Below are 16209 nucleotides of genomic sequence, written 5' to 3'. Positions count from 1 at the left end.
CCCCCCCCCCCCCCCCCCCCCCCCCCCACAATGAAATCTGACCTGACCTCTCCCCCCCCCCCCCCCATCCCACCACCCCAAGGAAAGTTCTGGAAATGAAACTTCTCCCCTATTCCACCCCCCCCCATGGAAAATTCTCTTAATTAAACCTCTCCCCTAATCAACCTCCCCACAATGAAATAGGGAGCTTCCCCCATCCCACAAAGAAAATTGCAATTTTTTCCTGAGTAAATGAAATATCTCCCCTATTCCACCCCCCCATCCCCACAATGGAAAAATCTCTTCCCAAGAAATCTAAATGAAATTCCAGTGTGATGTACCCATTCCAACGTAACCTGTTCCCCCAACTCATCAAGTCCACTCTGCCATTCAATCATGGCTGATCCATCTTTTCCTCTCAACCCCATTCCTCTGCCTTCCCCCCCATAACCCCAACACACTTACAGATCAAGATTCATACTGATGTTGGCTGTGACTATCTTCTTATTTATTTGTTATTTATGTAGTCGAATGCAGAGACCAAAAATATTCACGGCAACAGTTTAACTGTTTGTAATCACGTTTCTTATCCATCAAAAACTGCATTATTTAATCAGATCAAAAACAGCTTTATATAATCAGACCTAAAAAAAAATTGCAGATATACAATGATTCAAATTTAGGTAATCCATCCTGTTTTAAAACACATTTTCAGTTGGGTTTTTTCTGCTTGTATAGTTTTTGAGAACTCCCAAAGCATATATTTACCTTTGATTGAAGCATGTAAATCTCCTCATTTAATTGAGGAAGTTTCTTCAGTTCTTCATTTTTGCCAACAAGTTCTTCTTCTTTCCTTTCCAGCTTTTCTTTCAGCTTTTCAACCAGGCCGTGCTCTGTGCTCCATTTCTCATGTGCCTCTTCTAGTTTTTGCAGTAGGACAAGTTCCCTACATACGCTACCGGGCTCCGACAATCTTTGTCCATTTCCTTTTGAAAGCTCCCAATTGTCTCTTGTAATTAGCTATAACAAAAAGTATGGTATTGTAGGAAATATACATAAAGTATCTATCCTCTGACTTTACAGATCGTCAGCACATTGCACATCAGTAATCCTGATACAGACTCATTAACAAAAGCCAGATTTTATACTTATTTTAACTTAAACTTATTTTATACACAGTATTATGGTTCGAGTTGACTTATTTATTTAGTTTAGAGATACAGCGCCGAAACAGGGCCTTTGGCCTACTGCGTCTGCACTGACTAGCGATCCCCGCACACAAATGCTATCCTGACGACACATACTAACGATAACTTACAATTCGACCATGCCAATTAGCCTACAACCTGTACGCATTTGGAGTGTTGGACGAAACCAGAGCACCCGGAGAAAACATGTGCAGGTCACGGGGAGAATGTACAAACTACATACAGACAGCACCCGTAGTGAGGATCGAACCCGGCTCTCTGACACTGTTAGGCAGCAACTCTACCGCTGCAGATAATTGGGTCGGGAGCCTTATTTCGGTATATGGTCTATGTTTTGGTGTGCCATAGATAATATAAATGCCATTAAGGAATATATCAGATATTCCTTTATACTTTAATACCTTAATGTGATTAATAATTATTCTGATTATCTGGTGTTTGGGAGGGTTTTAGATAGAAACAAGGATATGCAGGGAAAGAAAGAATATGGATGATGTGCAGACAAATCAGACTAATTTAACTTGAACTTATGTTCGGCACAATCATTGTGGGGTGAAAGACCTGTTGTTGTGTTGCACTGTTCTATGTTGAAACAAGGAACTGCAGATGCTGGTTTACACAAAAAGGCACAAAGTGCTGGAGTAATTTAGTGGGTCAGGCAGGATCTTTGGAGAACATGGATAGGAGACGTATCGGGTCGGGACCCTTCTTTCAGTCTATGTTCTCTGTTTAGGTATGTAATAGGTATAGTATAAGTGCAAATATTTCTTTACACATGGTGAATTTATTATCGATCTATTGACAGGAAGAATGTTGCTTTACTTGTTCTGGTGCGAGGCCACCAAGTAATTTTGTATGATTTGGCCCACTGTTCATCTGTCGCTGAAGTGGTGTAAAGGATGACTGCATTGAAGTAAACAGTGGATTTTCAAGATTATTTTCTGCAGGTTTTTGCTTTTCTGATCTGATTGTCTGTGTTATAAATAACTGTCCTAGTTGAGAAAAGGGAAATAAAGTAAAAAATTATATACTATCATTTCAGCATAAAAAGCATGATTTAATTTTTGTGGAGGATAAATAACTCGCATTGACAAAAAAAAGACTAGCATAATACATAATATAAAGAGATGAACATGGTAAGAATAGAACACCAATCAAATGATGATAGTTTTATAAAAAATATCTTATACAATACTTCCTAAGATTATTCTCGTCACTTTACATCAAAGCAATACGTCTCTACAGTGTGTAGTAGGGCATAGTTTAGTTTAGTTTAGAGATACATCGTGGAAACAGGCCCTTAAAAAAACTTGATCATATTTCAATGTTCCTTCAGTTACGATAAATGAAATTCTGCAAAGATTCTGCAAAATAGCAATGTGCAAATATCTTTATCAGACAGACTGCAGTTGTTCAAAGCATCCTTATCTCAAAAATAACTTGTGTAGACCATAAACATTGGATTTGCCAATAACGGCAAAACTCCAAGAATTAATGGGGGAAATAAAATGAACACTCTGACGGGTTGGCTACATTTCAAAATAAATACTCTATAATTTTCGAATCTACTAGAAAAAAAAAGGATATTACCTTTAGGTCTGCCTTTTGTATGGTCAGGTGAGGATCTAGTTTTAAAGCCTTTCACTGGCACAGCTTGCTTTGTTGGAGATAAATGAGTCGGTTTTTCACTAGCACCAAGGGGATCTTTTTTCAATGAACTAACTTTGCCATATCCCGAGCTTCTGACAGATGTGTAGTTTCCACCAAAGTGCTTCTTGTTCGTTAAGCTTGGGCTTTTGGCCTTGGCGTAAATCTGCACAACAATTGGATGATGTTATTCCACGGCAGGAGAAAAATAAATAAATCATTAGACTAATTGTGTGTATCATTTTTTTATATTTTTGAAAAATCAGTCAACTGAAGCATATTACACTTAGAAGCAGTCCTATAATCCCACAATTATGGCAAGACCCAAGATTAAATCGGCCATTAGATCAAATGGTTTTTGATTATAAAACAATACTTTCTTTAAAAATGGCGAATGAATGACCTAATAGGTTCTTCCTGCTTTTATAAAACATAGATCTCTACCACATAGTACTGAGTATTATTTGGGGTGGAGAAATAAATGATAGGGGGATCAGTTTGTACTGTCTCAGTATAATCATAAAATATAGCAGATTTAAGCCATTTGGCCCATCGAGTCTATACCTTTCGATCATGACTAATGTGCCTTTACATCTCAACCCATTCTCATGCTTTCTCCATATATCCTTTGACATCCTTACTAATTAAGAACCTATCAATCTTTGCTTTAAACATACACAGCTGCTGTGACAATGAATTCTACAGATTCCTCTGGCTAAAGACATTTGTCATCTCTATTCCAAAGGTACGTCCTTTTATTCTTGAGGCTGTGTCCTCTGGTCCTAGATTCTCCAACCATTAGAAGCATCCTCTCCACTTCCACTCTGTCTCAGCCTTTCATTATTCGCTCGGCTTCAATGAGATCCCTCCTCATTTTTCTAAAGTCCAGCCGGTACAGTCCAAGAGCCATCAAACGCACGTTGTACATTAACCCAATCATCTCCAGGTCTGTTTAGAAATGGGAAGGGGAGGTAAAATGGTTGGCAACCGAAGCACCTGCAGACTTTTTGTGGACAGTGCACGTGTTTGGCAAAATGTCACCCATTGGTCTCGCCAATGTAAAAGGCAGACACATTGTAAATACAGTAGACAAGGTATGATGAGACGCACTGGAACCTCTGCCTTAGTTGAACAGTGCTTGGGGGTCCCTGGATGGAAGTAAAAGAGGTACAGGAGCATGTGTTACATCTCCTGCCGTTGCAAGGGAAAATGCCCTGGGAGGGGCCGGGTTAAGTGGGATGGAGTTGTGGAGGTAGTTCACTACAGAAAAGGGTGGGGATGGCAAAAAGCGACGCTGTGGTGGTGGAAATGTCTGAACATTTAGTCTCCTTTAACTTCTAGCCTTTATTACATACTCCACCCATCTGCCAATACCACCCCTCTCCATCTATATCTATTAAACACATATCATGACTTTGTCCTAGTTCATCTTTCTGCCCCCTACTTCAATCAGTCTGCTGAGGAAGGGGACTGACCCAAAACATGATCTGTCCATTCACTCCACAGATGCCGCCTGACCCAGTGAGTTTCTCCAACACCTTATTTTTATACTCAGCATGCCAGCATCAGCAGTTCTTTGTGTCTCTATGCCGGCCATCTAACTATCCTGCTGTAAATTTCAACGATTGCTCAATTTAATTTCAATTCCTGATTGTAAACAGTCAACATTTAATTCCAGTGCATCATCCAAGGTCTCAGTCAAATGAGGAACTTTCGTTTATAAATTGTCAGTGCATAAGAAGTAAAATCTATACTTCTATTATTCACTGAATGCCAATCTATAAAGGTTTGTTAAAGAAGAACAAAAATAGGGTCTGCAGTCCCTCAAACTCCAACATTTAAGTTGTAAAAGTAATGTTGCACCTCAATCCCATTGTTATTGCCTCTGCTCTGATTTCTCACAGAAGGCATTACTGAAAAAAGATATTGGTTGCAAAATTGAAAACTCCAACAGTCCGTGAATTAAACAAAAAGTATGTTGCTTTCATTTCGAACAAAAACAGTCCATTGCTCAAAAAATCTGCCATTTCAAATATGATGCATAGTCTTAAATCTTTATTCAGTGTACTTGCTACTAAAGTTGTTGAGAATAATTGTGTGCTCACTATAATCACAAAGGAATAAACCAGTCAACATTTAAATATAACCTTAAAAGATCAGTGCTTTTTCAAATTTTAGCTTTCAAAAATATTCAGAAAAAAACTTGCATTGAATCATTGAAAGATACAGCATGGAAGGAAGTAGGCCCTTTGGCCCACCAAGTACACGCCGACCACCAATCACCCGTTCGCACTAGTTTTATGTTGTCCCACTTTGTAAATTGCTCTTTGTGTGCAAGGAGTGGATGAGGCCAAATAACCTACAAACCCATATGCCTTTGGGATGTGGGGAAGAACTGCAGTAACCAGAGGAAACCCAAGCAGAATGTGCAAACTCCACATACACAGCACCTGAGGTCAGGATCAAACCCCAGGCTCTGGCGCAGCAGCAGCTCCACCAGCTGTTCCACAGTGCACATTATTTTGCAAGTTCTGCTGTGGCATCATTGCAATTTGCACACATCTTCATTAGACTGTTGGGAGAAGACAGATGAGGGATTACATTCCTCACACAAGGTTGCTTGCCAGAAACATTATATTGACTATATTTGAACACAGAGGGCCAATGTAAAAGTTTGCATAATATATAAAATGAATAGTGTGTACCTGATAATCTCGGTGGGAAACAGCTTGTGAAGTGGAAGCTACGAGACTGTGTTTGCTTGCAGAATCATTTTTTATTTCATTAATTAAGGCTTCCACATCATCATCAGAAATTCTACTTGTGTGGTTCGCATTTTGCTTCAATGAACTCTCAGATACTTCTTGGTATGTGGGTCTTTCACATGAAATGTTAGAGTTAAGCTGTGGTTGAAAGAGACTCGGACCACTGGAATCCATCGGTTTACTGCATGTTGCTGCAACTTCACCCTCCTGCTGGGCATTTGTACTACCAAGTGAGAGATGAGGAAAATGATGACATTGCATTTGTAAGATCTGGATGCAAATGCCTAACCAAAATGAAGTACAATTATGACCTAATCTTTGTATGCAAAAAAAACCCACCTGCAAAAAAAGATGCCAAGCGCTAGAGTAACTCAGGCCAGGCAGCATTTCAGGATAACATGGATAAGTGATGTTTTGAGTCAGGACTCTTCTTCAGACTGTAAAAGTCTTCAGGCTCTTCTTTAGTCTGAAGGAGGCTCTCAACCCGAAACATTACCTATCCACATTATCCAGAGATGCTGCCTGACCAGCTGAGTTAATCCAGCACTGTCTTTTTTATGTAAACCAGCACCTGCAGTTCTTATAATCTACATTTCTGACAAATATATACAATATGGAAATATATACATTAAAAAAAAAACCAAAAAACTAAATAAAACACATATTAAAAGAAAAGAATGCTACAAAAATTGGTCATGTCTGAGCTTTTGTAAAATATCATATTACTATTTCAAGAGGAGTTTTTTCCTAATACTCAGCAGTAAAGAGATATAACAAACCTGTGCTGTTATTAAATGGCACATCACAATCAAACCACTGTGTTCAAGTTCTCGAATAAGTATAGATTTATCAAAGAATATTTGGACAAATTACAGATATCAGTGATAGCAAATGAAAATCCAAATGCTATTTTAGACTATGATTAAAGGCTATGATTAAAATAGATTGTCGTATAATTGGTAGAAAATTGTATCTTCAAGTAATGGAAATGCTTGTTCAGTGGTGATAATACAAAACTTTGTAGTCTTGTCATGGACTCACAGAGCCCAGAAACAGGCACTGGCCCAACTTGACCTGGGCCTACCAAGATGCCCCATCTACACTAGTCCCATTTGCACACGTTTTGGCCCATATCACTGTCCTACCCAGGTAAGTATCCAAATGTCTTTAAAATATTTTATAGTACCTGCCTCAATTACCCTCTCTGGTAGCTCATTCCCTATACCCACCACCAGGTGCTAAAAGAAATAGCTCCACAGGTTCCCACTAATCACTTTCTATCACTTTCAACCATGATTGAATATCGGAGTAGAATTGATGGGCTGAATGGCCTAAATTTGCTCCTAGAACTTATGTACTATCATTAGATTCTTTCTCCAAATATGTATACTGGCAGAATTTTTTCAAAATTTTCTGCTTTACCTTCTCATTTCCAGCATCGACAGTTTTTACTTCTTTAACTCCTACATGTTAGCTTATTCTCCCATTGATGGAATTCTGTGCTAGTCAAAAATGTCAACCACAGTGAATTTATATTTACATCCAATTTAAGGATGCTCAATGCGGTTTTCACAAAATGTTCATTAAAACAAATGAAAAGTGGCACGACTGCCACTTGTCATGAAAACAGCCAGAAAAGCAGGCAAAAAAAACGAAACTGCTTGGAGATCACAAAATAAAATATAAATAAATATTGTGAAGCTTGAACCAGATAATTGTAATTATCATTAATTGATTTTTTTCTTACCTTATTGAATGCAAGTCAAATCCTCTTGGAAATACAGCATCCCCTTTAATAGGTTTCATTAGTTCTTCCACTGTAGGCAAATCTTAAAAATATGCCATTCATTTGTAAGTTTTGATCCACAAGAAATAAGAACAAAACCAAGCTGATTGTTCGCAGATGTCACATATTCTAGCATCAAGCCTCCATTTTCTCCTCTTTAATTTCACTTATTATTCCCTTTTTTAAAAAAAAGTATTTGCATTGCATCTTCTGCAGGCCACCAAAAACAATTTGCAACCAAAAAATTAATTTTGAAGCATATTATTCAGTGTTGTGCAAGTAAACAAGACAAATGCATTTGAAGTAGTAAACCAGCTAGTCTGATATTCTTGGTAGGAAAAAAAGTTCCCAGGATACTAATATGACTCTATGTGTAGTGCCATGAGATTTTTATGTTATATCCACCATTAGTTGCAATGCAGCACCATCAAAACAGCACGAGTGCTGACCTATATGTCCTTAAGTTCTGGAGTGGAGTTCAAACCCTTTATCTAATGACTCAGTGTGGAGAGTTCTACCAAGTGAGCCAATCTCGTACTTAATGTATTTGAAAATATCAACCACCTGTGATAAAGCTAAAAAAATTCTACTACAATTCATTCAAAGTGCTTTGCTCCATTTACGCAGGTTGCACAGAACATTAATGTCTAATTTCCCAAGCGCTCTAATTAAAACAAAATTATCATACTAAACCCAATATTACAATCTCTATTGAATTAATTTGCCGATTATATTTAATCAGTTTGACATTGCAATGTTAATTTCTTCCAGTTGAAAGAAGAAAAACGTGGCAAATGTCTCAATGTTGATTGGGTCATTTTCAGTAAATCTTCCCCAAGGTGTATGTTTATGTTCAAAGAGACACAAGGAACTGCAGGTACAGGAATCTTGTGCAAACCACAAAGTGCAGGAGGAACTCAGGGGATTAAGCAGCATCTGTGGAGGGAATGGATAGGTGTTATTTAGGGTCTGGACTCTTCTTCAGACTGATTGCAGTGGGGAGAAGGCTGGAAAAGAGAAGTGGGGGCAGGAGAAAGCCTTAAGAGGTGGATGCATGGAGGTGCAATGGAACTTGGAAGTGCTGATGCAAATTAACTGTTTTGGAATCCTGCAAGTTGAATTTGGAATATTGAGAGCAATTTTGGGCACCATATCTGAGGAAGGGTGTGCTGGCGCTGGAGACAGTCCAGCAGAGGTTTACAAGAATGAGCCCAGAAATGAGCGAGCTAACATACGATGAGGGTTTGATGGCACTGGGCCTCTAGAGTCAGAGTAATAGTGGAAACAGGCCCTTCGGCCCATCTTGTCCACACTGGCCAACATGTCCCACCTAGTTTGCACTAGTCCCACCTGCCCGTGTTTGATCCATATCCCTTCAAACCTGTCCTATCTTTTGAAATCCAAGTACCTATCTAACTGTTTCTTAAATGTTGGGATAGTCCCTGCCTCAACTACCTCCTCTAGCAGCTTGTTCCACACACCCACCACCCTTTGTATGAAAAAGTTACCCCTCACATCTCTATATATAACTAAAAGTCTTCATCTTGTTTGTCTGTGTGTGCCCACGATGTGTCAATCTGCTTTACCCATCTTCTTCTAAACGTTAGGCCACAGCCTTCCCATTTTCACATATCCTACTCACATTTTCCCTGTCGTGGCGATAAACATCTTCCCGTCGCAATCCCACTTATATTTCTGAACTTATTGATCCTTTAAATTTTAAAACTAGCCCCAAAAACTCATCCATTTTGGAAAAAACCCGTGTGATGTCACAATGCACTCACAAGGCAGGACGTGACACTCCGGGAGGGAGGGCCACTCCAGCGCTCGCGGTGAACGAGGAGTGGCGGCAGCTGCCCGATTACCTGGTGGGGAGGGTGGTGTCGCAGGCCCAGCCCAGTGCTGGAGCCGGAGTGAGGGCCGAGGCCCGGGGCTTGGGATGGGGCTGTGACCGAGGTCGACAAAGAAGCCGCTGCTTGAACCAAGGACGAACCTGGGTCAGGGACGAGCCCGGAGATGAACTCGGTGCCTGGACTCGAGCCCAGGCAGTGGCCAAGCTAACGGCTGGAGTCTATAGCCAGGGCTGGGCCGAGTACAAGAACCAGACCCTGGCACTGATCTACGACTTGGGTAGGTCTTGAGGCAGGGAATGGGAGTGAGGGTAGGAGGATGAGGGAAATGAGGAGGGAGATGGGGTGGGGAGTGTGGTGGTAGAGGGAGATGGGCGGGGGGGGGGGGGGGGGGGGGGAAGGAGGGGGAGGGAGTGGAGGAGATGGATGGAGCAGGGAGCTGCCCCCTCCCTATCTACCCTCACTACCCACCTCCCACTCCACCCCCCCTCCCTCTCTCTCTCTCTACTCCCCCCCCCTCTCTCTCTCTGCCCCTCTCTCTCTCTCCACCCCCCCCCCCCCCCTCCTCCCTCCCTCTCCACACGCCCTCCCTCTCCTCAGTTTCGGTAAAGATTGTAAATTGTCCCTGGTGTGTTGAATAGTGGTAGTGTATGGGGATTGCTGGTCGGCAAGAACTCAGTGGGCTGAAGGGCATGTATCCGCGCTGTAACTCTTGATTATTACTAACCACTTTCTGCTATTTGCACTTTATCAGTTAATTTATTCATGTGTGTATATATTTATATCATGGTATATGGACACATTTATCTGTTTTGTAGTAAATGCCTACTATTTACTGTGTGCTTAAGCAAAGCAAGAATTTCATAGTCCTATACAGGGACACATGACAATAAACTCACTTGAACTTGAACTACCTCTAAACTAAACTAAAGGCGGAGACCGAGGCCGTTGGTTTAATTAAGGCACAAAGAACAACATTTCTAATGAGCAAGAATTAAGGTGAAAGAGCTGAAAAATGTACTTAAGAAATTTTGGATCAGCCACAATAGAGCAGGCTTGAGCAGCTGAATGACTTACTCCTGCTGCTCACCAACAACTTCTCCATATTGAAGCAACAAACAAGAAAGCACATCTACATCTCTACTTCCTTAGAAGGCTTAGGAAGTTTGGCATGTCCCCTGTAACCCTCACCAACTTCTACAGATGCACCATAGAAAGCATTTTATCAGGATGCATCACAGCTTGGTTTGGGAACTGCTCCATCCGAGACTACAAGAAATTACAGTGAACTGTGGACGTAGCGCAGACTATCACACAAACTAACCTCCCTTCTAATGACTCCATTTACACCTCACAATGCCTCGGCAAGGCCAGCAGCATAATCAAAGATGAGTTGCACCCTGGCCACTCCACCTTCTTCCCTCTCCCATCAAGCCAAAGATACAAAAGTGTGAAACGCACACCTCCAGATTCAGGGACAGTTTCTTCCAAGCTGTTATCAGGCAACCAAATCATCCTACCACAACCAGAGTGCAGTGCTGAACTACTATCTACCTCATTGGAGACCCTCGGACTATCCTCGATTGGTCTTTGTTGGCTTGCACTAAACGTTATTCCCTTATCATGTATCTATACACTGTAAATTGCTCAATTGTAATCATGTATTGTCTTTCTGCTGACTGGATAGCACGCAACAAAAGCTTTTCACTGTACTTAGTACACGTTACAATAAACTGAACTGAACTACTTCTTATGATCTTATTTGGTACATTAGCCAACTAAATAAGCACACTTATTTTACAAGGAAATGAGTGACTCAAATTTAACTCATTTTTCTGCTCACCAGATTCAGTTGTGGAAATATTCTTTGCCGAGTCTCCAACATGGCTCTGAGGATGCACAGCAAAGTTAGTGTCTCTTCCATTTATTGAATCTTGTCCCGCCCCTGTACTTTCCAGAGACTGATCAATTTTACGATACGCTTGATGTAGGGCTTCAATATCACTGTTAGTTTGCCCACCAGAAATAGCTGGAAAAAAAAATCATTAATACAAAATCTTCCCAAACATGATGCAGTAATATGATGTAGTAACTTTGTACTTGCTTCAGAAGATGAACAATATTGATATCCCTACTTACTGGATTACTTTGCGACAGCACATTTAACAAAACGTAATAGTTTACCAAAATCTCTGCAATCAAACTAAATCCACACAGGAATGCAAGTTTTCAACTATTGACATTGTACATACAATGCCCTCCATAATGTTGGGACAGTCACATCATTGCCCCTGCGCTTCACAATTTGAGATTTGTAATAGAAAAAAAATCACGTGATTAAAGAGCATATTGTCAGATTTTATTAAAGGACATTTTTATACATTTTGGTTTCACCATGTAGAAATTAATGCTGTGTTTATACATAGTCCCCCCATTTCAGGGCACCATAATGTTTGGGACATATGGCTTCACAGGTGTTTAATTGCCTCCTTAATGCAGGTATACGAGAGCTCTCAGCACCTCGTCTTTCCATCACCTTTGGATTGGACTGGAGGGCTGCAGCTTCGACCACCCCGAGTTGCACCGTCCCGTTCGTGGAGTTCGGATTAAGTCGCGGGACTGACATTACTTACCATCGCCCGGCGGGGTCACAACATCCGAAGCCTGGATCGCCTCGGCGCAGAGGGAGAATAAGAAGGGAAGAGACAAAGACTTAAGACTTTTGCCTTCCATCACAGTGAGGAGGTGTCTGTGGTGAACTCACTGTGGTGGATGTTAATTTGTGTTTATTGTGTGTTTTTGTAATTTTTACTATATGTAGGACTGCAAGGCAACAACATTTCATTCAGACCACAGTCTGAATGACAATACAGGCTACTTTGACTTTGACTTTGTTTATTACTTACCTGTGGTATTCATTTGAGATGCTGTGTCCAGTCCAATTTTTCCATCAGTTGATTGTTTTTCCATAGATCGGTCATCCCCAGATTGTAATAACTTCTGTGTATCCAGCGTTGAATCTAATGAATCTAGCAGTATGACTATAATTTATAATAACAAATAAGTACAGCTCACAGCAACCCAAGCTCTGACTAATAGCCAGGTAATCAAATTGTATACAAATGCATTACACAATCACTGAAGAAGAATTGCTAATGCCAAATAATTACCAGAAACCAGCGGTTTCTCTCTCCCTCTATTCATTTCAAATTGGTAACATGCATATTTTGAGGTGGTTAAACACAAAATGATCATTGAACAGGTAAGCAGTTACACTACTCACTATACATACTGCAGATGGATGCAAGATACTGTGACATAAAAGAAGAGAGTGATTTTTTTAGTGAAGCTCCATGATTATTCTAATTAACACCTGAGATATTCGTTGTGGAAACAGGCCCTTCGTCCCACTGAGTCTGTGCTGACCAGTGATCATCTCGTACACTAGCACTATTCTACACACTAGGGACCATTTACAATTTTACAGAAGCCAATTATCTTTCAAACCTGTACGTTTTCGGAATGTGGGAGGAAAGCGGAGCACCCAGAGAAAACCCATGCGGTCACAGAGAGAATGTGCAAACTCCATACAGATAGCACCCATAAGCAGGATCAAACCCAGATCTCTGGTGCTGTAAGGCAGCATTTCTACTACTGCTCCATTGCTAATTCCGATTAGGAACAGGGGATATTTTGTAAGACATCTTAGATATTTAAATATAACCAACTATGATTTTGTATTTTCTATGGTAGACAATTTTCTAGTTATTTGGTAATTCCTTATCTTTTCAACTTAGTCTATCTACTGTTTCTCTTTTCTGGAGGAGTTAATGTTAAAAAAAAAAGCTTTACACAGAAGCCTCAAGATTTGTTTCCAGTCTGGTTGTTGAATCATTTCCCTCTTTGGGTATGCTAAACATATAAATAAAATAGTTGCAAAGAAAGCAAAATATTGTAACTTACAAGGGGACAATGTAAATACGATTAACATTAAAGTATCTTCTTGTATCACACAGAATAGTACAACCCTTTGGCCAAACATTATACCAAGTTAAACTGATGTCTGCCTGCATGTGATCCATAGTTTTCCATTTCCTGCATATCCATGTGATTACCTAAAAATGTCATGAAGATGTGAAGAAATCTAAGAAACCTTACATACATGACCTTGAACCACAGAGTCATACAGCCTTTGGCCTAATTTGACCACGCCAGCCAACATGTCCAATCTACACTAGTAAATCCTGTCTGTGTTTGCCCCATATCCCTCTAAACCTGTCCTATCCATGTACCTGTCTAAATGTTTCATAAACATTGCAATAGTACCTGCCTCAACTAACTCCTATGACAGCTTGTTCTATACACACACCACCCTTTTATTGTGAAAAAGTCAGATTCCTATTAAATCTTTCCCTCCATCACTTGGTGCAGTCACTGCTGCTTCATGGTAGGCTTTCCAAAAGAAACTGGCTGAAGCGACGCAAATTGCAAAAGATTCAAATATCGTGCAAGACCTATATTTTTATTTAGAGAAGGGACCTGGGCTGGTGACAAAGATGTCTAACAACATATAATTACCTAGCACCAATGACAATTGAATACATTCAAAGAACTTGAGAAATACAAGTGTCATCTTTACCTTGTACATTGGTAACGTTTTGATCAGTTTGCAAACAGCCACTTACATCAGTAAAATTTAAACAAAAATGGGAAATATTCAGGTGTCAACGATTCTAGAAATATAAAGGGAAATGCTTACCTTTTGCTAGCATGCCTGGCTTTACTTCCTAAAATAAAAGTAATGCAGATTAATTTGGTTATTTCAAACAGCACATACAGTGCCTTCAATTATGTCTGGGACAAAGACCCATCATTTATTTATTTGCCTCTTTACTCCACAATTTGAGATTTGTAATAGGAAAAAAGCACATGGTTAAAGAGCACATTGTCAGATTTTAATAAAGACCATTTTTATACATTTTGGTTTCACCATGTAGAAATGACAGCTGTGATTATACATAGTCCGCCCATTTCAGGGCACCATAATGTTTGGCTTCACGGGTGTTTAATTGCCTCCTTAATTCAGGTATAAGAGAGCTCTCAGCACCTAGTCTTTCCTCTAGTCTTTCCATCACCCTTGGAAACTTTTATTGCTGTTTATCAACATGAGGACCAAAGTTGTGCCAAAGAAAGTCAAAGAAGCCATTATGAGACTGAGAAACAAGAATAAAACTGTTAGAGACATCAGCCTAACCAAAGGCTTACCAAAATCAACTGTTTGGAACATCATTAAGAAGAAAGAGAGCTTACTAATCACCAAGAAATACAGAGGCTACACGGCAAGATGCAAACCACTGGTTAGCCGCAAAAATAGTATGGTCGGGTTACAGTTTGCCAAGAAGTACTTAAAAGAGCAACCACAGTTCTGGAAAAAGGTCTTGTGGACAGATGAGACAAAGATTAACTTATATCAGAGTGATGGCAAGAGCAAAGTACGGTGCAGAGAGGAACTGCCCAAGATCCAAAGTTCATGGATGCCACCTAATGTGTGAAACACGGTGGTGGGGGTGTTATGGCCTGGGCATGTATGGCTGCTGAAGGTACTGGCTCACGTATCGCCATTGAAGACACAATTGCTCACAGGAGAAGTTCCGGTGGCAACGCGAGCAGATGGCTGCTTAATTTCAAGCTCCCGATAGCAAGTTTAAAACTAGCCTCCCTTAATTCACGAATTGCTACATAATTCACAGTTTATTATCTCCCTTAATTCACTAATTGCTACATAATTCACAGTTTTCTGTTTTGGAATGAGTGGGGGAGTGACAACTAGAAGTCAAAAGAAACGTGACGGATGAGAAAGAAAGAATTCACCGGAGATGGACAAAGCTCAAAGCTCAAAAGATGACACAGCAGAAACCGTGCGCTCAATGCTACACAATATCAGTAAGGAAATACATTGTATTGTATTGTATATCTTTATTGTCATTTCCTGAGTATTCGCATACCCAGAGGAAACAAAAAAACGTTGCTGAACCAGTGTCCATTCAGTGTACATGAAAAATAAATAGAAATAAAAAAAAAATACATGTATCATGAACAAATTTAACACTCTACTAAACATTCAACAGGCGTTCCGACCGGCAGCGGCACAACAGTGGCTCTGCTGCAGTGTGGGGGTTTGTGCGCGATACTTGGCAGGGGGAAAAGTCCATTTAGCAGTCTTATAGCCTGTGGGAAGAAGCTGAGGAGCATCCTGCTGGTTTTGCAGCTAATGCTCCTATACCTCTTCCCAGATGGCAGGATGGAGAAAATGTCATGCGATGGGTGGTAAGGGTCTTTGATGATGGGGATGGCTCTGCTGATACATCTCTTCCTGTATATGTCCAGCAGGAAGGGGAGTGGAGCACCAATAATCCTGCTGGCGGTCTTCACTATCCTGTCTAGTTGGTGCCGTTCGTACGCCTTGCAGCTTCCGAACCAGGAAGTGATGCCGTAGGTCAATGTGCTCGCGACAGTCCCCCTATAAAAAGTCCGTAGGTGTGTAGTGGGGAGGCCTGCTTTACGTAGTCTTCGGAGAGGGTGAAGTCGCTGCTGGGCTCTCTTGACCAGAGCTGTGGTGTTGGCCGTGGACGTCAGGTCATCAGACAGATGTAGTCCTAGGAACTTCATGCTGCTGACCCTTTCCACATCAGCTCCGTCGATGTGCAGAGGTGTATGGTGTTGTTTCCCCGCCCTCCTGAAGTCAACCACCATCTCCTTAGTTTTTCCCACGTTAAGAATGAGGTTGTGGGATTTGCACCAACCTGTGAGCAGCTCCACCTCCATCCTGTACGCCGATTCATCATTGTCACTGATGAGACCCACCACTGTTGTGTCATCAGCGAACTTGTTGATGAAGTTGTTATCGAGTCTGGCAGTACAGTCGTGTGTCAGCAGACTAAACAGAAGGGGGCTTAGGACACAGCCTTGGGGTG

General features: G+C 40.8%; 1 protein-coding gene across 1 annotated transcript in view; it reads right to left on the bottom strand.

Annotated features, from left to right (window-relative positions):
• Nucleotides 1-16209, bottom strand: part of cep162 (centrosomal protein 162) — a 110345-nt gene that overhangs the window by 54921 nt on the left and 39215 nt on the right. Inside the window, 8 exon segments of the mRNA XM_055636381.1 lie at nt 700-999; nt 2010-2179; nt 2778-3000; nt 5540-5822; nt 7347-7428; nt 11079-11264; nt 12142-12276; nt 13995-14022. Coding sequence (XP_055492356.1) covers nt 700-999; nt 2010-2179; nt 2778-3000; nt 5540-5822; nt 7347-7428; nt 11079-11264; nt 12142-12276; nt 13995-14022 — 1407 coding nt within the window.

This window comes from Leucoraja erinacea, chromosome 5, assembly GCF_028641065.1.
Source record: "Leucoraja erinacea ecotype New England chromosome 5, Leri_hhj_1, whole genome shotgun sequence".
In the NCBI taxonomy this organism is placed as follows: Eukaryota; Metazoa; Chordata; class Chondrichthyes; order Rajiformes; family Rajidae; genus Leucoraja; species Leucoraja erinaceus.
This window is presented reverse-complemented; position numbering and strand designations above follow the sequence as displayed.